The following is a 22986-nucleotide window of genomic DNA, read 5'->3' on the forward strand; positions in this document are numbered from 1 at the left end:
CTGCCTGCAGGGCGCAGCTGCAAATCCCCAAATTGAGAAGGAATTAAAAATAAAACCAACAAAACTAAAGAATTTGGGGCTCGCAAAGCCCTGGGATTTAGGCCATCCAATCTCTTTTTTTTTTTTTTTTTCTTTTTTTCCTTTTTTCTTTTCTTTTTTTGGTTGAGATATTTATTAGGGTAGCTTACAGTATTAACAGTAAATTGCAGTTTACAGTATTTCTACATTACAGCCATATGACATCAAGCCTTTGATTGTCTGTTTTTCTTTCTTTTGCTAGTTCTTTTGGCTTGCCTTCCTGAGCAGTCCTCGCCTGTGGACTGGCTTTAGCTATTCTGTGTCGCCCAAGGCAAGAAGACCGCCCGCCCGAGGAACATCAAAGCTGCTCTAGTTTTTTGGTCAACAGCTTAACAGGTGCTTGGCTAGCGGCTGTTTCAACTATTTTAAGTCCACAGCAAAAGGTTTAAGAACTTAATTAGACAAAGGGGGAAGTGTTTAAACTTAAAAATGCCACTTAAATAAAAAAAAAAATAAAAAAAAATTAAAAAAAAAAGAGCATTCAGGTCTGTATGTCATGTACTGTGTTTGGTATTTCAAAAGACCATCCTGATTTAAGGTGCCACAGCTGCTTCCTCAGGGATTGCACTGCCATTTCACTCTGCCTGACTTTCTCCCACTGTACCATGAGGTTTGTCAGCAGATCTCCGGCACCCAGGGCTCCCTTGTTTGTCACCAGGGAAGCCGGGTGTGTTTTCCTTTCTCCTGGGGAAGCTTGTGGTGTAATGAGTGAACTTCAGGAGCTTAGACACTAATTTGGTAGAGAAATTCCTCAAGGGAAGAGCTACAATCATAGACATTTCTATCCACCGTCGGGAGCCCAGGAACTTAGTTCTCTTCTTAGCAAAATCTTTTCCGAGTCTGTCTGATCCGGCCGGGGGTGGGAGTCGGGGCATCTGAGTTGCTTTAGCAGGTAATACTTTTACCCCATTTTGAGTAAATTTAGCTTTAGTTTTGATTTTCTTTTTCCATGGTTGTTGGAGGTTCACTGCTGTTCTCTGGCTCGCGGAGCGCTGCGCCCTGCAGTGCTTCCCCCAGCGCTGCGCAGTGAGGAGAAACCGCGCTCGTGCTTTAATTCCTTGTTGCGATTCTGATGCTGATTTTGGAACCAGGCTTTCCCCGTCCCTGGCGAGAGCCAGCCCCGTGAGGTGAGGCACACACGGCACCAGCGGGGCCCGGGGGGCCGGACACGGCTCCAGCCGGCCCCGAGCCGCTGCCCGGGAGCCCCTGAGCCCCGGCCCTGCCCCGTCTCTGCTTTGTTTTGGCCGAGGCTCCCCCTGCTCCGAGGCTCCCCCGGGGGATTGGGGCGCAGCATCCCGCGGCGAGGGGCGTGCGGTGCCGGCGCCTGCCGGGACCGGGAGCTGCTTTAGGCTTCTGACCTCCCTCTCATCGACCCCCATGTCCCGTGAGCAGTGTTGTCCCAGCTGTATAATTTGGAAGTGATTTACTGGAATTACAAAACCTATCTTCTTTTTTTTTTTTTTTTCTTTTTTTTTTTTTTTTCTACCCCAAATAATTACTACTCTTTTTGGCTTTTTGCTCTGGCTGCTTTAGGAAACTTATGCAGGAGAGATGGCACAAGAGGGCTAAAAACGGAGTGGGGGTCAGGGACTTGATTTTTAAGCAGCTTGAATGGTTTCTTTCATTTTTTAAGAGATGCACTTGCCTATGATACTGTCTCTCCAGTGAAATGATTACTGCTCCATTACTCTATTGATACAATATTGTGCATGCTAGTGTCGTATTTCTATACAGTAGCTTGAAATTTATTAACTTATACTGTAGATGTTATGTATTCCTATGACAAAATAGTCTTCAAAAATTTTTTAAAGTTTTTTAATTTATTTTTCTTTCCTTTTTTTTTTTTTCGGGGGTAAAGTTTGCTCTACCAAATAGTGATCGTAACAAACTGATCTGTTATGGATGTTGCTATAGTGACATGCAATTATATATGATTTTGTTTTTAAAAAGGAAAAAAAAAAAAAGCAAAAGAAAACACCAGTGTTAGCTTAATCTTAATGTCTGGTGTTCGTCATGGTGAAATTATAACTATTACAGTGTAGGAGAACAATGACTGTGTTCTTTGAATGAGCCTTTGTTTGTGCTTTTTGTCATGTTATGCAGTGAACTATTTTTAAGGTCTAATCAGTGATTATTTTTCCAACTCCGTGTTTCTGTAAGGAATTATTTCACACACGGACCATTCTTAGCAGTTTTTCCTCAGTGATGGAATATCATGAATGTGAGTCATTATGTAGCCGTCGTACATTGAGCAAATAAACTTACAGATCTGACGTCAGCACTGCTTAATTGTTATCGCCTGTCTCGACTTTTCTGGGGGGTTCTGTGGGACGGGGGGGGCTCGGGAACTTGGGTTCTGCTCTTGGGGTCACCTCCCTTCCGCTGCTGCTGAGGATCCGCATCCCTGCGGTTTGAGGCTTCAGCGGGCTCCTCCCCGGGGCAGAGGCGCTTCAGGAGCGGCTGGGTGGGAGCTTCCCCACCTCCGTCCTTCCCCACCTCCCTCCCTTCCCCACGGTTTTCCGCTCGCAGCCACACGCGCCGTGACTCACGCTGTAAAAATACTCCTCTCCCCGGGACTATAAACAGCAAATGCGCCTTGACTCACGCGCCCTGCGAGCCAGCCGGGGCTGCGGGACCGACACCCCCGGCGAGGGGCTGGGAACAGCCCCCGGCACCTGGCGAGGAGCGGGGCAGGGAGGGGAACAGCCCGAGCCCCATCCCAGCCCCGCAGCCTCCACCCCCGGCTGGCGGCTGTGAGGAGAGGGGAGGGGGCTGGGGATGCTCCTGGGGGGCTTCTTCCCCTGGAGTCACTTCTGGGCTGGAAAAGCCTCACACCCCGACTCTCACACACACGGGAGCCCCCCCAAGTACAGGCGTCACCCCCGGCAGCAGGAATTGATCTCTGGGATCAGGAATTGATCCCCAATATCTGCCTGAGAGCTGCCAAACTCCTCACACCCGAGAGTGGAGGGTAGAGGGGTGGGGGGCAGGGGCTCGGGGGGTACGTGGAGCCCCCCGAGCTCGGACAGGGGCCTCGCAGTTGCAGGATTCCTCCCAGGTCACCGTCTGCCAGCGGGATGACTCAGGGGGGATTAGTGGGATTTGACAGAGCAGGGAACATCGGGGGACATCGAAGCCATGGGCCTGACCTCGGCCATGTAGGGCCAGTCCTGCCCAGAGACCCGGGGGCAAGGAGGGCACAGAGGACACGGGGCCAGCTGGGGCCAAATGGCACCAGGACCACAACAACAATCCCTCTTCAGCCCCCCAGGGAGGCTGCAGCCCCCCAGCTGAACCCCCAAGCCAGCCCCTCAGACAATGGGGTGGAAGGAAGGGGGTGCACTGGGGGGCAGGGATGGGGCTCAAGGGGATGCACTGCTGGGGTGAGTTCTTGCCCATGAAGCCCCAATTTGCCCTCTGACCCAAAGGGGGTGTTTGTGTACTTGTTTTTTAGGGATGCAGCATCCCAGGACGGTGACAAGGGGTGTGGGAACCCCAGATGTTGTGATGGGATGTGTGGAGACCCTGGGTGTGGGAGAGAAGGGATGGGGAGACTCACTCTGCTGAAATCTGGGATTGGAGACACCTGGGACGTAGGGGACCCAGGCTGAGGAAAACTGGGATGCTGAGCCAGGGATGTCTGAGACCTGGCATGTGAACACCAGAGATGTTGGAGATCTGGGATGTCAAACCCCCAGAACGCTGGAGGTGGATATGGAGATACGGAGATGTAGGAGATCCAGGTGTGGGATATCAGGGTGTGAAGGTCTGGGACATTGACCCCAAGATGCTGAGAGGATTTGGGATGAGAACATCTGAGTTGTGGAGCCCTGGGTTACAGACCCCAAGTGCTGGGCAGGGCTCAGGGACCCTCCTGCGGGTCCCATCCCGGTGCAGCTGCCAGCGGGAATGGCACAGCCGCGGTGCCAGCACGGACACGGCACAAGGACGGGTTTCTTTCACCAGCTTTTATTCTGGCTGATTCTGTCGGTTCCTTCACATTTATTCAAGGCACTCAATGGCAGGGCCAGTACAAAATCAACAGTAAAAAGGGGGTGGGTGTGAGGGGGCAGCTGGGGGTGGCAGGGGGACAACGGCAGCTTCTCCTCTTCCTCCTCCTCTGTCTCCTCCTTCTCTTCCTGCTCGGTGCCGCCTACTTCTTGGCCGGCTCCTTGGCTTGGCTCTCCACGGTGACAGGGATGGTGATTTCGGCAGATTGGATGGCAGGTTTGGGCAGGGGGGCCTCCACCGTCAGCATTCCATCGGGAGACAGCGAGGACCGCACGGCCGTGGCTTCCACGCCAGGGGGAAGGCTGGGAGGGGATGAGAGGGGGAGGTCAAGGCTGCAGCACCAACCCTGGGGATGCAATGCTCAGCCCCAAATTGCTGCCTCTCCCACTCCCTGTTTGGCTGAGAGGCATTCCCAGTTTGGCCAGTGGGCTTTTGGAGGGCGTGGGTGGGTGGGAAAATGGCCCCAAAGACATCAGGGGGCTGCGTCAGGCGGCTCCCCTCCTCCCTGGTACTTACGTGTATTTTCGGGTGAAGCACCTGGAGATGAAGCCGTGCTCGTCCTGCTTCTCCTCGTGTTTGCCTGGAAGGAAACAAAACCACTCGATTGGTTTTGTTGGCAGGGAAAGGGATTGGACTGGTTATGTTGGGAGGGACTGGCTGGGTGGGAGCCTTCCTGCCCCACCCCAACACTTGTGAGGGGCTGATCCTGCCCATTTTGGGTTTTTTGCCATAATATCAGCCTGGAGCAACTTGGGGGGAACCCCTGGAGGGCCACTCCGTGTGCATCCCCCAAATTTAAGCGAAGTGCAGCGCCAGGAGCTGGGTGTGGTCCAATAGTGACCAGCTGGCCCCACAGCTTGGCAGGGCTGGAGATTGAGCACCCCCTCTCCCTGGGGCTGCACCCCGAGTTCATCTGGCTGGGGAATTGTCCCCATTCCTTGCAGGCCCCCCTCACCCGGCAGGAAGCACATCCTGGCCTCGTGCCACAGATCTGGGCTTTGTCATGGCATCCAGGGCGCTGTGGGGGAGCACAGGGGCTGGGGGCTCATCACACCCCACATCACCCCCAGATCCCTCTGTGGCTCCAGCCAGGGGGTCCCTCCCTGTGTCCTGGAGCAGCAGCAAGGGCTCAGTGGATGAGGCTGGGGGGGTCTCTGCACCTGAGTGCACCCTGAGACTGAGCTGGAGTACTGGGCCTTCCTCTGCCTTTCCTCTTTCCCTTTTTCCTCTCCTCTCTCCTCTCCTCCACCTCCTTCTTTTCCTTCCCTCACTTCCCATCCCTGATTCCACCCTTATCCCCCCAGCAAGCTCCAGGGGGAAAGGTGGGAACGCTCCATCCCGGGAGACCCCGCAGAGCCCCAGCCCAGCACCCACCGGTTATCTCCACGATATTATCCTTGGTTTTCACCACCAGCTCCTCAGGTGCGAAGTGGTTGACATCCAAGGTGACCTTCCAGCTGTCGGCGGTCTGGCGGATCTCGGAGATGCCGCTGCTGAGCTGGCGGCTCAGCGCCTGACCGAAGGGCGAGCCAGGCGCGGGCAGCAGGGCGCTCTCCCGGGGCAGCAGGCGGAAATATCCCGGCCAGGCGCTGCCGCTGGGCCACTTGTACCAGTCCTCGGGGATGTGGGGCATCCCGAAGGACTGGTCGAAGAGGCGGCTGCCATGGTACCAGTCGCGGAAGGGGTCCCAGCTGGGGCTGCGCAGGAAGGTGAAGGGGACGCGGCGCTCGGCCATGGCGTGCGGGGCTGCCGGGGGGGGCGGCCGGCGGGGCCTTATGAAGAGGGCCCGGGGTTATTTTTAGCCAGGCTGCTCAGCTGGCTATTAATGGAAATTGCGGCAGCCCCGGGGAAGGGACGAGAAACTCGCCCCGGCTTGGGGCGGCCACACGCAGCCGCAGTGGGTGGGTGTGAGGGGAGGGGGCTGGCAGCCTCCGGGCCCCCCCCTGCCAAGAAATGTCCGTCCTCCTTTCATCGTGTGAGGCTTGGCCTGCTTGGGAGTGATGGATGGCCCTTGGAGTGGCTCCCGGCCTCTCCCGCCTGCCTGCCCGGAAAACAATCCTCAGGATGCGGCCCCGTGGCAGCGTGAGGAGGGGGCTGGGGCTGGGCCAGCGCCTCGGGAATGGTGGCATGAGTCAGTGGAGGAGGGCGTGAGTGGCCCTGCACTGCGTCACTGCCAGCCAGAAAGTTCCAGAGCCCCCCAGGCCTGGTCACTCACCGGCCAGAAGGTTCCAGAGCCCCCCAGGCCTGGTCACTCACCGGCCAGAAGGTTCCAGAGCCCCCCAGGCCTGGTCACTCACCGGCCAGAAGGTTCCAGAGCCCCCCAGGCCTGGTCACTCACCAGCCAGAAGGTTCCAGAGCCCCCCAGGCCTGGTCACTCACCAGCCAGAAGGTTCCAGAGCCCCCCAGGCCTGGTCACTCACCGGCCAGAAGGTTCCAGAGCCCCCCAGGCCTGGTCACTCACCGGCCAGAAGGTTCCAGAGCCCCCCAGGCCTGGTCACTCACCAGCCAGAAGGTTCCAGAGCCCCCCAGGCCTGGTCACTCACCGGCCAGAAGGTTCCAGAGCCCCCCACCCCTCTGGCACTCCACACCGTGGTAGGAAACCCCAGCATCAATCTGGGCTGCTCCAGTCCCCATGAGTGGGGGTCCCTGAGGCCCTTGGGGTTGGTGAGGGTCTTGGGGGCTAATGGGACCTGTAGGGGTTGGTGGGGGCTTACAGGACCTGATGGGGGCCAGTGGGGACTGGGGGGCCAATTGTGATAATGGGGCTGGGGGGCTCTAGGGGGGCAGAGGGACTGGAGGGGACTGGGGGGGCTGGAAGAGGCAGCATCCTCTCATCCAACAAGTCTCTCCACACACCTGGCAGCCAGGAAAGGATTCCTAACTGGGGCCAGACCCCAAGCTCCCATCCTGGGGAAGGGCTGTTTTCCAGCTCAGCAAGCCAAGCAGCTCTGGGACCCCATCACCTCTGCCCTGCTCCCCTCCTCCCGCAGATTTGCCTTGGAGAAGAAGGGAGGTGAGCCCTGACACGCTCAGTGCATGAATTCGTGAGCTGCAGGAGTTGGGGGGGATGCTGCAGCAGGAAATCTGGGGCAGAGCCCAGCGCTGACTCTGGACTGGCAGTGAGGGGGAAGGGGCTGTGGGGAGCTGAGCCATGTGGGGCTGGGGGGAACCAGGGGAAGACGGGGCACTGCAGAGGGGAGGGGGTGGGAGGAATGCGGGGAAACGAGAGGGATGTGGGAGGGAGGGGGGAGATGCAGGGAGGGATGCAGGGAAATGGAGGGGATGCAGGGAAGGATGCAGAGAGGGATGCTGGGAGGGAGGGGAGGGACCAGAGGAGGGATGCGGGGAGGAATGGAAGGGTTGCAGGTGGGAATGCAGGGAGGGATGCAGGGAGGGATGGCAGGCAGGAACGCAGGGAGGAGCAGGGAAGGATGGGAGGGATCAGGAGAGGTATGGAATGGATGGGAGAGGTGCAGGTAAATGGGAGGATGCAGGGAGGGGTGCCGGGATGTGGGAGAGAGGAGAGGGATGCAGGGAAGGATGCAGGCAGAGATGCAGATAAGGATGCAGCGAGGGATGCAGGCAGGGTGGATGGGAGCTGGCAGGCAAATGGGAGTGACCCGGGGAAGGATGCAGGGAGCCTGCAGGAAGGCAAGGAGCCAAGGAGGATGGGGAGGGTTCCCCACAAGCACAGCAGGATCCTCGGTGGGATCAGACACAAAATCCCGGGGCTGCTCCACACGGAGCCAGAGGGAAGAGCAGGATGGATCCGCAGGGAGCAGGATAACCCTGGCGTGCTCCCAGCAGGAAGAAACCTCTCAGTGCCCAGCAGAGTCATTTACAATATATACTGTATATTTATTATAATTGCACCAGCTCACGGCATCTACAGCTGTACTCACAACCCAGAGAGAGAGCGCACGCGCGACAGGAAAATACTGAAGTATTTCTACAGAGTATTTGTTCCAGTTGGCTCCCTCCGCGGCAGGAGACAGAGACTGTAAAAGAGGAAGACTGGAATTTTTCCCTGATGTGCTGGCTGGTCCGCGGCGCCCCTGCAGTCGGGTCTCGGGTTTTTGGGAGCCGCGGCCCCACGGGGGCTGCAGGGCTGTGGGGAGATCCCCTGCTGCTGGCTTGGCTTCGGATGTTCTCAGGAGATTCCCCCATTTCCCAGCAGGGTTGGGGGGTCCATCCCGTGGGGCGATGGGGGGGACGGGGGCTGTGGGGCTGGAATTGCTGGGATGGTTTTTGGAGCTCATGGCTCAGGGTTTGTAGGGATGCTGGGGGAACTCATGTCCTCCATCTCCCCAGGCTCCAGGAGAACAGGACCCTTTGTCTCCTCCTCCTCCTGCCACAGTCACATCCAGAGCTGCCACCCGGCCCGGGGCTGGCACATGGGGACAAGCTCCACCATGGAGTGCCACGAGTGTGTCCCCTCCTTACCTGTTCACCCCGATTCTAACACCTCTGCTTGTTCGGGGGTCTGTGCCAGGCTGGGACACCCAGGGGCTGGCACCCATCGCTGCCCAGCTCCTGGGATTTTTCTCCAAGGGCTGGTGAATTCTCAGCCTCTGGCTGAGCCTGGACATGCCAGGTTTGGGAGGCTGACCCTGAAGTTCCCCTTCGCTCCCATCTCTGCCCTCCCGGATCCTCTGGTTCATCAGGCCACGGCTAACGAGGCTGATCTGGACTCCAGAGGCTCCTCCCGATCCTGGCTGGCTGGAAACCAGCGCCGAGCGGGACGGCCAAAGCCTGGCTTTACATGCCGGGGCAGCAGGTTAATCCGGGCAGCTGCTCTCCCACTCAGGGAGGCTCATCCCCATTGTCCTGCTCCAGCCGCCCGGAAAACGCGGGGCCACCGGGATTAAACACCCCCCAACCGCCCCGGGGGGCCACGACTGTCCTCAGGGCCTGGGGGCTGTTTTTCTTTTTGGAAATCAGCAAAATCCTGCAAAAGCCGGGCTGCGGGCCAAGGCCGGGACCCTCCTGCCTCTCTCTTCCCATAATTCAGATAAAAAAGCAGCTTTTCCCCAGAGGAGGGGACTGGGGGCCGCGAGCCCAGAGGTGGGACAGGCCATGCTGATGCTAAAGGATGCCTGGGTGCTCCCCCAGGAGTGGAAAAGCTCCTGCCCAGCCCTAGGCCCTGCAGCTCCCTCCTGCCGGGGGGGGACAGCTCGGTGCCCCCCGACCTGGGTGGGGTGGGTGGGTGCCAGGGTGCTCCTGAGCTGGGACAAGCAGCGTTTTTCCCTGGATCTCCTCTCTTGGGAAGAGACTTGCAGGCGCTGCCGGCTTTGTTCATCCACGGCTCGGTGTGTGCTCAGGTCTGGGGGGGGACCCCAAAATGTTTTGCAGTGCCCCCACCCCCTCCCCCGACACCCTGGGGACAATTTCAGTGGGGGAAACAGGGTCTTGCTCATCTCTGGTTGGCATCACACCCTCCAGCTGAGCCTGCCCCCCGCCCCCGCCTCACCTCCCCGGGATGCTCTTGTGCTAAAAAACAGTCAAACCAAACCAAAAAAGCACAGGGGGGCCTCAGGGGTGTCCCCAGCCACCCCCCACGCACTGGCCCCAAGGTCTCTGCAGAGCATTTGTTCCCTCGCTCTGTGCTCGCCCACCCCACCCCGCCCCACCCCGGCACTCGCAGAAATAAGAAGATATCCTCCCCTTCCCCATCCCGACCCCAAAACACCCCGGAGCGGGGGGGAACCACCCCTCCCAGGGCGTTGCAAGGACCCATTTGCGTTCCCGTCCGTGCTTTCCCCCGCTGCCAGGTCCATCCTTAGCGTTCCCCGGCTCCTTTCCACCTCCCCGCTGGTCCCGTCCCTTCTGGGGGCGCAGGTGGCATGGAGGGGGCAGAGCTGGGCTGTCGGGGGGCTGCGGCCGGTGCCGGGGGGGCTCAGAAGCCGGCGCTCTCCGAGCTGCTGCGGCTGTTGTAGCTGGGGCTGCGGCTGGGGCTGCGGGAGCGGCTGGGGGGGCTGCGAGTCCGGCTGCGGCTGCGGCTGGAGCTGGAGCTGTCGTAGCTGCGGCTGCGGCTCCGGCTGTACGAGTAGGTGCTCAGCGAGCTGGAGGACGAGGGGCTGGGCCGGTAGTAGGGGATGGGACGCTTGCGGGCGCTGCAAATGGAAAAGGGAAACTGAGTCAGGCCCCCGGCGGCCGCTCGGGGAAGCGTGGCCGAGCATCCAGCCAGGGCAGCCGGGCGTCCCAGCGGCCGGGCTCAGAGCGGCTGCGGGGTGTCAGGATGCGGCCACCCGGCATCACCTCCCCTTCCATCCATCCCTCTCCTCCTCCCCAGCCCCCTCCCCCGGGGTGTTAGTCCTGGATTAGGCAGCGTCGAGGGTAGAAAGTGAGCAGGTTAATGTGGCTTTTGTGTTTCCCAGACACCAAAGATTGAAAGCTGCTGAAAAAAGAGACGTTTGGGATTAGCGGGAGGCGAGCTGCGGCCCGCCGGCGCCTGAGGATGAGGAGGGACACGGGGAGCACGGGGACAGTGGGGTGGGGGGACACAGGGGGCAACGACATCAGGAGTCGGCCCCTTGTCCCTTCTCCCAGCCTGGTGTTAGTGGGACCAGAGAGCGGCTGGGTGCCGAGGGCATCCTAAGGTGTGAGGAGACACAGAGGGGGTCCAGGAGGAGGAGGAAGAGGAGGAGGAGGAAGGGGGAAGGTTACCCTGGGAGCCAGGCTGGCGGCGATGCTCTCCGGGAGGGACCTTGGGATGAAATGGAAAAGGAGAAGTTGGCATCACTGAGGTAGGACCACATGGTGGAGGGGCGTGATGGGAGCTGGGGACAGGGCGGGAGGGCAAAGAAAACCCCTGGGGCTTCTGGCTGGGCTATGGGGCAGGCAAGGGGGGCTGGAGGTGTTTCTCTGGCTGCCCCCTCCCCACAGCATCGTCTATGCCCCACAGAAATAGCTCTGCTCCTCCTGAACCCCGAGCAGAGCAGGGTCTGCCACCCCCATCCACCCCGGAATGGTGATGGGGATGGGATGGGATGAACAGTCCCACAGGGACCATGGAGTGTTCTCCAGCTGAGCCCTGCTGACTCCCTGGGGACATCCTGGCAAAACCAGGATGGAGGAGGAGGGATGGAAAACCAGACAGTGGCACCTGGGCTGGGCTGGTAGCAGCTTTCCCAGCCCTTTCCCTTTCCAGGGCATCCACCAGGGAGAAAACTGTGGGGAGCTCTAACCCACGGGCTCTGCAGTGTTCCTCCTGTCCTTTCTCCTGTCCTCCCTCCTGACAACTCCAGTCCTGCCCAGGCAAAACAAAATCCCTCACAGAGAAGGAGGCAGAGCTGATTTCTGAAAATCCAACCCCCCCGATCTCCCAGCTGATAGCGGGAGGGACAAATAGGTCAGGAAGGAGGTAATCTCGGCTCGGCACGGCCCCGCCACCAGCGCTGCATCTTAACGAGGTGCTACATATGCACACAGTGTTTCGTCTGGCACGAAATATTGCCTGTCTTACAGCTCAGGATCCTGAGGCAATAGGATCCCAAGGAGGAGAAACCAGCTTTTGGAGGGCAGGAGAGACGTGATTGCGAACGTGCGTATTGCTGGAACATGCACAGGCGGATTAAAATTAATTCCTGTTTTCATGCCTCGAAATAGGAAGAGATCAGAAGGTCACAGTATTGGAGGCAGTCTGGTTACCCATCTGTCTGGGCCAGCTGATTCACCCAGCCATCCTCAGGGTTATCTGTGTATCCACAGAGCTGCTATTGTCCATCTGTGTGTCCATCCATCCATCATCCATCCATCCATCATCCATCCATCATCCATCCATCATCCATCCATCATCCATCCATCCATCCATCATCCATCCATCATCCATCCATCCATCCATCCATCCATCATCCATCCATCATCCATCATCCATCCATCCATCCATCATCCATCCATCCATCCATCATCCATCATCCATCCATCCATCCATCCATCCATCCATCCATCCATCCATCCATCATCCATCATCCATCCATCATCCATCATCCATCCATCCATCCATCCATCCATCCATCCATCATCCATCCATCCATCCATCCATCCATCCATCATCCATCCATCCATCCATCCATCCATCCATCCATCCATCATCCATCCATCATCCATCCATCCATCATCCATCCATCCATCCATCCATCCATCCATCCATCCATCATCCATCCATCCATCATCCATCCATCCACACACCCACCCACCCAAGCACCCTTTGGGGTCAGCGCAGCTCATCCCCGGGTGGTGGCAGAGCCTTTGCCACATGCCAGGACACACCTGGTGATCCTCCTGGGCTCCATGAAGCTGGGGGAGTCACGTCTCCGCTTCCTGATGGGGGAGTAGCTCCTGGAGCGGCGCCGAGGGCGGGCGGGATCGGGATCACCGTGACGTGTTCGAGGCTCGTTGTCCTTCTCTCTACACCCCGGGGAGGAGGAGGAGGAGGGTCAGGGAATGGGCTGGGGTCCCATCTGGGATGCAGGGACACCCTGTGGCAGCAGTTCCCTGCACTGATGACACTTCTACCTGGGGCTGGCGTTTCCAATGTCACCAACAATGACTTGCGACCCCTCCCCGAGCCCCAGGGCAGCCGGGACCACCCTGAGCGGCGATGCCCTCTGAGCCCATTGCTGTCACCCGCGGTGTCCCCGTGTGGCTGTCCCCTCGGGCCTGACCTGCTGGCTGGCTTTTTCGGCGAGGGCGAGCGGGAGCGGCTGCGCCCTGCTCTCTTCTCCCGGGAGCGGGAGCGGGACTTGGAGAGGGAACCGCTGGAGCTCCAGGAGCTGCTGCGCTGGCCCGGGCTGGGGGACGGGCTCTTCCTCCGCTCCGAGGCGTGCCGGGAGTGCTTGGTTGATGACTCCGAGCTGCTGTTGGGCCGGCCCCGGTGGTGCCGCTCCTTCACCCTGTGAAGGCAGAAGGTCCCAGCACCGCCTCGCACCTCGTCCTGGCTGGCAGGGCGCTCCCACTGCAGCCAGGGACTCCAGGTTCCCATAAGGAACCCACATGGCACCAGACTTTGACTGGGTTACATCCCTGCCTGCAAAGCACAGGGCTTTCATTTGCTTGGGACCTGCATCCTGTGGGATGCTGTAATCCCATGCTGCCCTCCGGGCACTGCCCTTGGCAGCGGGATAATCCCTTGCAGGGATGACCCTTCTCACAGCGTGCCAGCTTTGACTGCGGCTCTTCCCTATCCCCAAGCCCATCCTTTCCTTATCACCATCCCCGGCTCTGTCCCCAACCCCATTCCCATCTCCAACTCGTCCTCATTGCCATCCCCATTCCTATCCCTTTCCCATCCCTGGAGCATCCCAACCCAGCCCGCTCCCCAGTTCAGCCCCAGTTCAGGATTTAAAGGTGGCCGCACCCCAAACATCCCAGCCCATCTCCCGTAGCCTGGCAGGGATGACGGGACCCCATCCCGGGGACTCCCTTACTTCTTGCCGTGCGCTCCGTGGTTCCTGTCGGGGCCGGCGGGCGGCTGGGAGCCTCCCGAAGCCTCCGAGTCGCTGCTGTAGCCGGCGGGGCTGAGCGGCGGCGGCGGCGGCTCCCGGGGGCCCGGGGGCCGGCCCTTGCTCTGGCCGCGGTGTCGGGGCGGAGGCGAGGCACTGCGGGAGCGATGCCGGTGGCCGTGCTTGGCCCGCTCCGGTGTGGGCGAGCGGGGGCTGCGGGCGCCGTGTCGGCCCCCCCGGGGACGGGGGGACGGAGGCTCCGTCCTGCCGTGAGCCCGCGGAGAGGGGGACGCCGAGGCCGGCCTCTGGCAAGGGGGGAGAGAGAGATAGAGAGAGAGAAGGAGGGAGAGGAGGAAGAAGACAAGAAAGAAGGAGAAAGGGGATTTTAACGGGGGGCGCCGGGCCGGGGGCGCAGATCACAACGTCAATGCACATCGCATAAGGCAGGCTACACAGACGCTACTCTGCACCTTCCTCTCGCCCTCAACAACGTGGGTCATGCAAACCTCCGCATGCAAAACGCCAAAAAAATAGAACTCAACTGAAATCGTTATAAAAACCCAAAGGAAGGGGTGGGATGGGAGGAAAAGAAATAAATCCGACAAAGCCCCAAGTCGTCGGGGAGGGAGAGCTCGAAGGGAAAGAAACAACACCCCCCCCTCCCAAAAATAAAACACTTGGAGAGGGGATAAAGCAAACCCTGGTGCCCGCCCACCCCGACCAAGAAAGGGGAAGGGAAAAGGGGGATAAAACCCAAACGAAGGAAGGAAAATGGGGGGGAAAAAAAAAAAAATAAAAAAGAAAAGATGAGAGGAGGGAAGGTGGGGCACTGGGAGAGAGTAAATCAGACTGAGCCGAGGGGAAAGGGTCGAACCAAAGAGGGCTGGAGGTGATGGGGTCTGCTCACACAGAGGCATGCACATATATAGAGATATATGTTCCGATACGTGTAGTTTTTATCGATAGTACGGCTTTCGGCTTAAAACAAATCCAGAAACGAGGAAAAAACGGCACAGAGCGACAATGGAGGGCAAGGCAGGGGAGGGGGCCGGGGGGGGGGGGCGAGAAGGCATAAAAGAAACCAACGAAAAAGAAAGAAGAAAAACCATCCAAATCAAATCAAATTAAAAAAAATAATAATAATATAAAGAAATAAATAAAAAACAAAGCAAAACTTCACAAATGTCCTCGTTACTGAGATAAACGAATGTCTCTGAGCTCTTCCTGGGACACGCATTGAGCTGTTAGCTGTGACTCTGCAGGGAACTGCTAAGTCCTCATCAGCACTCAACACAGACTTTGCTTTCTGCTTCCTTTTTTTTTTTTATTTTTTTCCATTATATGCTTTTTTTTTTTTTTTTTTTTTTTTAAGTCCCTCTTGGTTAACATCCACTTACCAAAAAAGTGGCATTTCCTCCTTTAGTAGGTAAGGTATGAAGAGAAGGGAAAAGCGGGGCAATATAAGTGCATCATTAGATTCACAAAAATGCAAGAGAGAAAGAAAGAGCGAGAGAAGGAGGAGAGACAGAGACAGAGCCAGAGAGAGGAGAAATAAAACAAACCAACTCACTTCTCCTACAGGGAGGGGAAACCTTGGGCCACCACCGTGGCCAAGCCCTGAGCCAGGCTCTCACTGAGACCTCAAGGGATTTTGCCCAGCCCTGAGGCTCCCAAATATCTGAGCTCCTCTGAGCCACAAACGCCGCCTGGGTGTTCCCCCCATCTGCAAACACCACGAGAGCAAAAAGATGGCTGGAAACGGCTCCTGCAACACCAGTCCTGAACAAGCTGGCAAACCTCAGCTCAGAGGGGGCTTTGGGGTCTCCTTCCCCCCAGCCACAGCCCAGTGCCAGGTCCCTGAGAACCCCTGGGAGGGTGAATCCTGCACAGGGCATCGCTGAGCCCAGCTGAGGGGATCACAGGGGGTTCAGGGATATTGGGGTGCTGCCAGGATTGTGCCACCAAACCCAGGGCTGGTGACCCCAGTTCCTTGCCATCCCCTTGCCCCAAATACACCAGTGAATGGTCAGTGTGAATCCTCGAGGCTGAGGGTCTCTCCACCCATCCAACTGTGTTCTCAATGCCACTTTTCTCCCCCCAAAAAGAAAGGGCAGGGTGAAGGGCTGGCATTGTGGGGGCCACCACAAAGATGCTGCAAAAGGGATGCGAGGCTTCCATGTCCCCGAGCATCCCAGACTGCTCCACACCCCATCAACTCCTTGTCCCCATGGAAAAGCCAATCCCTCCAGCCACAGAGCAGCCAAAATGGGGGGAATTTGGGGTTTTTATTAAAAACCAGTTGCTGTTGCGATGGCTGCAGCGAGGGGGAGGCTGGCAGTGACGATCAGCCCTGCCCAGCTGCCCTGCAAGCGCCGGGGGACACGGATCTGCTCCAGGGGGATGCAGCAGCCTCGGAACAGGGGATCAGGAGAGCTCATGCCCAGCCCTGCATCCCAGGAGAGGAACATTAAAGCAGAGAAGATGATGAAGAAGAAGAGAATGATGAAGAGAGAAAGAGAGGGAGGTCCTCTTTCCCAGAGTGGCATTTTGGCACTGGCTGGCCATGCTGTGGGCTCAGGGTGTGGGATGCAGGGTTCCCACCCAAACCCTGGAGTCTCCTGCCCTGGCGTGCAGGAAGGGAACAAAGATAAAAGCATCCCAAATAAACCCAAATTGCCAAAGACTCAGCCTAAGAGGGAAAACACACACTGGGCGCTGTGGGGATGGGACAGCCAGCGCAGGGATGCTGTCCCCTGCCCCTCGCAGGATGTCCTGGACCTGCCTCTCTCCACGCAGGAAAATTTAAACCTTTCCCTACTGCAGCCTCCCTCAGTATTTTCCCTGAGCTGGGGTTTTTCCCCCCTGAAGAGGGGCTAAACCCACACATCTCCCCAGATTTCTCATTTCTTGCCCCATCCATCCACCCCAAAACCCCCTGTGCCCATTTCTATCTGTGGTCACTGCCCCTATTTCTCCCTAAGTATATCTGCCTTCATTACCCAGCCACTAATGGGGGACTGAAAGGGAACAGCCGTGCTCGGCCCCTGAATGGAAACGAACACAAATTCGGAGGGCTGAAAGACACAGAAATGCATTCTACCGACAGCACGAGGAGACGGGGAAGAGAAAAGGGGGGAAGAAAGAAAAAAATATTACGTGGACAGGGCAAAAAAAAATATATAAAAATAAAGAACGTAAGAGAAGAGCATGGCTTTGCAGCTAACTGGGGAAAACCATACAAATAAAAAAAAAAATTATATATAGCCACCAAAAAGAGACAAAATGAGAGACAGAGAAGGAGAGTGAGAAAGAAGGAGAAAGAAAGTCAGAAAGAAAGAGAAAATAACATTAAATCAAGCTACGGTGCTTTTCAACAGGCTCATCTGCAGAAGTGAACGTGCAGAGGTGGACAAAATACCTACCTTTGGAATTGGCAGTGACAGGAATGCAATAATAAAAAAAGAAAACAATAATCTCCACATTTGGAGGGCAGAATGGGAAAAAGACAAGGACTCTTTAGTACGGTGATCCAGACCCCTCGGCTAATCCCGTTTGCTTTGCTTAGATTTTTTTTTAATTATATATTTTTTTTTAATTGGTCTCTTTAGCTTCTTATTTATATATATATATATATTTTAATTTTTGTTTGTTTTTCAATGGCAAGGCTGCGGCCGGCCGCCGAGCGGTGGGGCCGCGGGGGGGGTGGCTGGCTGGTGGCTGTAACCCCATCAGGCTGCGGTTCAGTCTTAAAAAATCACTCTATAACATGGCAAAGTCCCGGATAACATGCAGGGAAGGCGATGGATGGAGGTGGGACACGGCGAGGGATGTCGGGTTGTGTTGGCCCAAAGAAAACCGGAGAGAGAGAGAGAGAGAGAGGGGCTGGAGGGTGCGTGTGGGCGAGGAGGAGGAGGAGGAAGGCTGGGAAGGCAGCAGGGATGGATGGACACAGGACTGGGGATTTAAAAGGGAAGGCAACCCCTGGCTGCCGGCGGCTCTGGGGGTGCTGGCGGACGAGCCCGGAGTTTTTGGGGAGCTGGCAGGAGGTGGGAAGGGGGCTGGGTACCGAGGATGCTCAGCACTCATCCTGTCGGGATGCAGGATGCGGGATGACCGCTTGGATAACCCCGCACCCAGCGGCCTCATCCCGCAGCCGGGGAGGAAAACCTCGCCACGGCAGCAGGATCCAGCAGAGGACACCGGGAATTTGCGAATTTGAGGAGGAAAAGGACAATTCGCTCCTTTGCAGTGCAGAGCTGCTGGGTTCTCTTCCCTTTTAAATTCCTTGTTCAAAATATAGAAAATGGAAATACAATGTTCAGCGGTCATAAATATTTAGAAAACACATCAGGTTTTAGTTTTTGTTTTGGTTCTTTTTTTTTTTTTTCTTCTCCACATTAACACACACAAAAGCAAAAAATTCTAGAACAACACGACGACGACGGGGTGGCGGGAAATAAAAATAAGAGAAATAAATATCGTTTGCATTTCTGTACATCACAAGGGAAAAGAAAAGAAATCATGAGAAAGGAAACTAAAACAAGGGGGCGGGGAAAAAAAGCACGTTTCATTGCCCTTCCCTCCCCCTCGTCCCTGCTTCTGCTGAGCAAGAAATGGAAGTGTATATTACCGTTTGGGTTTTTTTCAAATGGGAGGCTAAAGAAAAACACAGATGGGATTAAAAAGAAAAAAAAATAAAAAATAGAAACCAGAGAGAGAAAGAAAAGAGAGAGAGAAAGAGAGAAAGAGAGAAAGTTGTTGGAGAAAAGTCCCGCTGGTGCCGGGGAGCCAAGGGAGCTCGACGGCCTGGGCGATGCTGGGGTGGGCAGGGGGCGAGCGGGGCGAGCCGGGCGCCTGGGGGGCGGCTCCTCGGCACCCGAACCCCCCCAAGCCCCAGCCAAAACCACAGGAAAGAAGAAAGCAGAGAGGTGCCCCGAGAGGTGGGCAGGGTGCTGGGTGCTGCTGGGGGGTGCTGGGCTGGGGAGGGGATGTGGATGCGGGCTTGGGGGCTCCTGGCCCCGTTTTCCGGGGTGCCCCTGGCCCTGCAGGTGTTGGGGTGTCAGTGTTGGGTGCTGGCAGCCCAGGAGTGTCCCCGCAGGACATCACCTGTGGGAATAAAGTTCCCTGGGATGAGTGGGGACCCGTGTGGGCCCCATTAGTGGAGTTCTGCAGTGCCTTCACTCAGCCCTGCCTCCAGCCCCCCCCTTAGCCAAAGCAGGCTCCTCACCATCCCAGCACTGGTTAAACTGGGGCTTTGCCCCATTCAGGGGAGCAGTCCCCGAGGTTTCACAAAGACCCTTGGAATGCTGAGGCAGAGCTGGGGATGCTCAGCTGCAATGTCACCTGCCATGGAGACCTCGAGGTCCTAAAATCTGAGCATCCAGCATCAAATCCCCTCCAAACCCTAACCTGGCCAGGCTGGGTGTTGGGGTCCTGAGCACTGGTGCCGGCCCCTTGGCACTAGGGAGAGCTGGGGTAGTGGGCAAACAAGAATCTTCCTGCTTTGCCCATTTCTTGGCTGCCTGGGATCAATCTCAGGGAGGTGCAGAGCCCGGTGGTGACCCTGGCAGGTGATGCTGGCTTGCCAAGCCATCATCCCGGGGGGGTGACATCCGCAGGGCCACGTGTGGCTTTGGGGGAGGGATGAGCTGTTGGCTGCCCTGATGCCTGCCTCAGGGTGACGGGCTGGCTCCCCCAGGGAGCTGGCGCAGCCAGCGCGGGGCCGGTGAGTGCTGGGAGGGTGCAACGTGCACCCCACATCTCCCCCGAGTGCTCCGGCTGGGCAGGGCGGGGAGCCGAGCGAGCGGGGAAGGAGGGGAGAGGAGAGCAGGGGGGCAGTCCTGTGGAGGGAGGAGGGGAGGGAAGCGAAGAGTGATCCAAGAAAAGCCTACGTACATCCGAGGGCTCCGGGAGCGGGGCGCCGTGGCTGTGGCGGCCGTTCTGGGCGCTGCCCTTGTGCCCGTTCTGGTGCGGCGAGGCCGAGCGCTGGGGCGAGGGGGAGGACGGGCTGCGGCTGGAGCGGGCGCTGCTGCCCTTGGGACCATCCTGCCGGCGTTTGGGGCTCAGCCTGAAGGAACCGCACCGTCAGCTGCCGGCACCCCCGGCCCCGAGCCCGGCCCCGCCTTGGCCCGGCTCCGGCAGAGCCGCCGGCTGCAGCCCAGGCTTTGCCGAAGCCAGAAATGGGGTGAGAACATGGTCCCCAGACCTTCCAGAGGTGCTTCAGCACCATCCTACTCCCCTCTATACCTGTCTCAGGGACGCCTCTGCCACCTGCTTCTGCCCTCCATCCCCCAGGGTCCCCATCCCTGGGACACCTCTGCCTCCCACCTCCCTGCCCTCCACCACATAAGGGTGTCCATCACACCGGCATCCACCCCACAGGGTCCCATCGCTGATGCTGTTGGTGTGCTGGTGGGGACGGGGGTCCCGGACTGTCCCTACCTGCCGGGGGATTTAGAGCCGCTGTCGTCGGAGGACAGCGAGGCGCTGTGGGAGCTGCAGGAGCTGCGGCGGTGCGAGCGCCAGGCTGGGGACTCGCTGCGGGACCTGCGGAGAGGGTGGCCGGGGGCCGAGGGACAGGCTGAGCCACCGCGGGGGACACGCAGGGACACAGAGAGCCCCGCTGCCCCCGCCGGCCCGGCCCCTCACCTCTTGCGCTCTTTGTTTTTCTCTTTCCGTTTGTTCTTGGGGCTTCGGGACCTGCGGGAAGAGCCGAAAGCTGCAGACGTGGGAGCGGGGGCAGCACCTGCGGGGGGCTTTCCCAGCCCCCCAGAGACACCGAGGCTGCTGGAGGAGCGAGGGGAAGGACCTGCGTGGTCTGGAGCTGGGCTCCACTGAGGTTCAAAGCGTGGTGGGGATCCCAGGTGGATCTGGGGGGACTGTGGGGTCAGGGGCAGGTTGGAGAGAAGGGCAGACTGGCTCTGCTTAACATCCTCAGGGCTCGTGCCCCTTGTCACCCCCCACACTTGTTCTGTCCTGCACCCTGTCTGGCACCCTTTGTCTGTTTTTTACTCCTTCCACCCTAAAATAGCAGTGTTGGCAGAGGGCATCTGCAGAGCAGAGCAAGAGTCAAGGTTTGCCCTAGCCATGGCTGCCTGAGATCCCCCCTTCTCCCCTGGGGGACATTTGGGGCCAGTCCTGTGCCCTGTGTCACATCCCAGGGCAGGGGACACACAGCAGTGTCCAGCTGCGGGGTGAGGGGGTCCATCACGATGGGCAGAGGGGAGGGGACAGCAGAAGGGCAGGACACAGGGGGTCCCTGGCAGAGGAAGCTGGCAGCTGGTGGCAGTGGGGTGGCTCCTGGTAGCCATCACTCTTACCTGTGTCTTCTCTTTTTTCGTGACCCCGATTCAGACCTAAGGGAAGAAGAGGAGGCAGAGATGAAGGAGATCCACTGATCTGGCCAGCAGGGAGCAAAGCTGGGCAGTTTCCAGGCATGAGGAGAAGGACAGGGAGATGGCCCCAAAGTGGATGGGGCAGGTGACAGTGGCTGTGAGGAGGTGATGGCCCCATGAAAAGTCATCAATGTCCATTCCTATCCATGTCTAAATCCCACCCCAGCCCAAGGGCCCCTGAGCAGCCCCAACCAGCCCCACTGTCTCCTGCCAGCCCTGCTGTCTCCAGCCTGCTGTCGTGTCCATCCTACCTGTCACGTCTGTGTTTCTTTCCAGTCTTCTTCTTCTTTTCCTTGCGGATGGGTGAAGAGCTGTCACAGCTAGAGGGGAAGTGGGTGCCCTTGAGCAGGGAGCAAGCAGCCTCTTCCCCCTGGCCCAGGGGAGTCTGGTCCCACCACCCCCAGTCACATTGCTTACCCTGGACCACCCCATAGGATGCATGAACATCGCATGGCAGTTATTTCCTGGGGGATTTGGGTTGGGGGACAGAAAGGGACTTCTAGCAGAAGGGCTCTGGCTGCCTTCAGCTCTGGAATGCCCAAATGCTGCTGTGTCTCATTGCCACCTCATGGGCTCCACAGCCTCCACCAGGAGAGAAGGTGGACAATTCCCAGTGGGATTTCAGAGGGGGACAGTGGGTGGTAGAGGCCAGCCTTTGTAAGGCCCAGTGGCCTTGTAAGCCCAGAGGGGACCCTAGAGCCCACCCAGCCCAGTGGTCACTCACCTACGATCTGAGCCGGGTTTCCTCTTTTTGCTGCCATGGAAAGGGCAGAGAAGAAAGGGACATTAGGGACATGATCCTGCTTGGGCAGCTAGTGCTTAAGTGGTGAGGTTTTGGGTAGATGGACCCTTCACAGAGTCATATCCTGCCTGCTGCTGTGCCCCGTGGCAGCGAGCTCCTTCCCCACATGGACCAGGCAAGGTCCCACCTGTGCATGCAGTGGGTGTGTGCACACGTGTGTGTTACGGTATCAGTACATGCAGATGCATTGCACCTCTTAAGGGTGCACATGTAGGGATGTACTTCCCCCCAAAGTGGGGTGACTTGCCCCTCCAGAGCCTGGGAAAAGGCTGAGCTGGGAGGTGAGATGCCCTCCAGAGAGAGGGGACAGTGCAGGGACAGCCAGAGACTCACCGGCTCCGGCGGTGACCTGATTTCTTCTTCTTTTTCTTCTTGGGAGGAGGAGAGGTGGAGCTGCTCGAGCGTCTTTTCAGCCTGTGGGAGACAGTGGACAAGGTTGAGAAAAGAAGAAGGGACAGGCCTCAGGCCTCTGTGTCCCAGAGTCCCCAGAATCCACTCAAACCTGTACTCGCGGTGGCCGCTGTCCTCGCGGTAGCACTCGGCCGAGCAGTCGCACTGCAGCAGGCAGCCCTCCCCGTAGTCAGGGTACTCCACCGCGTACTCCTCCCCATCCGCCCCGTGGTGGTTTTCTATCACACTGCCAAAGGAGGAAGAGCAGGATTAATTTGGGGTTCCCCGTTCCCTGTCTCCCACCAGAGCAGCTGGGGCAGCCCCAAGGCAGCTAGAGGGGCAGGGGGACATTCCCTCTGCATCCCAAGGGGACCTTGGTCGTGTCCCTTGATGTCCACACACAACGAAGTCCCAGGGTGGAGGTCTGCTCAGGGTCTTCCTGTGGCTCCAATCCCTGCAGAGATCCCCTCCAGGCTGGCATAGGGACACCCAGACCCAACCTCATTTGAGCCCCCGTTGGCTTCGCTCAAGTGCTGGAGCTGAGCAGGAGGCTGGGTCAGCCCAGGTGGGTTGCAGGGCTGGATAAGGGTGAGAAGAGCTGGCAGAAGAGCAGGAAATTTTGGTGGGAACTGCCCAGGATGGTCTGGGCTTTGAGGCCAGCACCCCACGGTGCCACCAGCTCAGCACTGGAGCTTCAGGCAGGTAATGGTCAATGTCCCTCCTAGGGCCAGGTGAAGAAGGGGTGGGGGGACATCCTGCCTAGAGCCATCAGGGTCTCTCTTTCTCCTGAATGACTTTGTCAGAATTAATTTTCCCCACTGCCATGGAAACCAGCATGAGGTTGCCATTGACTACCAGGGCTGTGGGC

At 58.1% G+C, this 22986-nt stretch overlaps 2 protein-coding genes and 1 long non-coding RNA gene across 3 annotated transcripts in view; 1 reads left to right on the plus strand and 2 right to left on the minus strand.

The window, feature by feature from the left end:
• Nucleotides 1-4031: 4031 nt before the first annotated feature.
• Nucleotides 4032-5858, minus strand: HSPB1 (heat shock protein family B (small) member 1). The gene is made up of 3 exons (XM_086859865.1): nt 5464-5858; nt 4606-4669; nt 4032-4391 (listed from the first exon to the last, which is right to left on the minus strand). Exons 1-3 carry the CDS (start codon nt 5822-5824, stop codon nt 4232-4234), a joined length of 585 nt encoding a protein of 194 aa, XP_086715991.1. The 5' UTR covers nt 5825-5858; the 3' UTR covers nt 4032-4231.
• Nucleotides 5859-6129: 271 nt separating this feature from the next.
• On the plus strand, nt 6130-9070 carry LOC147649609 (uncharacterized). Its single transcript, XR_015278570.1, has 3 exons — nt 6130-6681; nt 6953-7102; nt 7966-9070. It is a non-coding gene; the product is annotated as an uncharacterized LOC147649609 (long non-coding RNA).
• The window catches only part of SRRM3 (serine/arginine repetitive matrix 3), a 29091-nt gene continuing 14028 nt past the window's right edge, over nt 7924-22986 (minus strand). The window contains exons 4-15 of the mRNA XM_086859864.1: nt 22231-22365; nt 22062-22142; nt 21651-21680; nt 21178-21246; nt 20852-20887; nt 20181-20231; nt 19974-20078; nt 19428-19599; nt 13518-13837; nt 12756-12983; nt 12361-12498; nt 7924-10202 (exon numbers count right to left, since the gene is read on the minus strand). Coding sequence (XP_086715990.1) covers nt 9986-10202; nt 12361-12498; nt 12756-12983; nt 13518-13837; nt 19428-19599; nt 19974-20078; nt 20181-20231; nt 20852-20887; nt 21178-21246; nt 21651-21680; nt 22062-22142; nt 22231-22365 — 1582 coding nt within the window. The 3' untranslated portion in view covers nt 7924-9985. The remainder of the gene's footprint in view (nt 10203-12360; nt 12499-12755; nt 12984-13517; nt 13838-19427; nt 19600-19973; nt 20079-20180; nt 20232-20851; nt 20888-21177; nt 21247-21650; nt 21681-22061; nt 22143-22230; nt 22366-22986) is intronic.

The sequence above is a fragment of the Cyanistes caeruleus genome, chromosome 21 (genome assembly GCF_971803275.1).
Source record: "Cyanistes caeruleus chromosome 21, bCyaCae1.hap1.1, whole genome shotgun sequence".
In the NCBI taxonomy this organism is placed as follows: Eukaryota; Metazoa; Chordata; class Aves; order Passeriformes; family Paridae; genus Cyanistes; species Cyanistes caeruleus.

Excerpts from the sequence above, each read along its gene's own strand:
- HSPB1 (XM_086859865.1), bottom strand. The coding sequence starts at position 5,824 with ATGGCCGAGCGCCGCGTCCCCTTCACCTTCCTGCGCAGCCCCAGCTGG. Across the intron at positions 4,670-5,463 it reads TAATATCGTGGAGATAACCG|GCAAACACGAGGAGAAGCAG; the intron begins GTGGGTGCTGGG and ends GTTTCCTTCCAG. Across the intron at positions 4,392-4,605 it reads TGCTTCACCCGAAAATACAC|CCTTCCCCCTGGCGTGGAAG; the intron begins GTAAGTACCAGG and ends ATCCCCTCCCAG.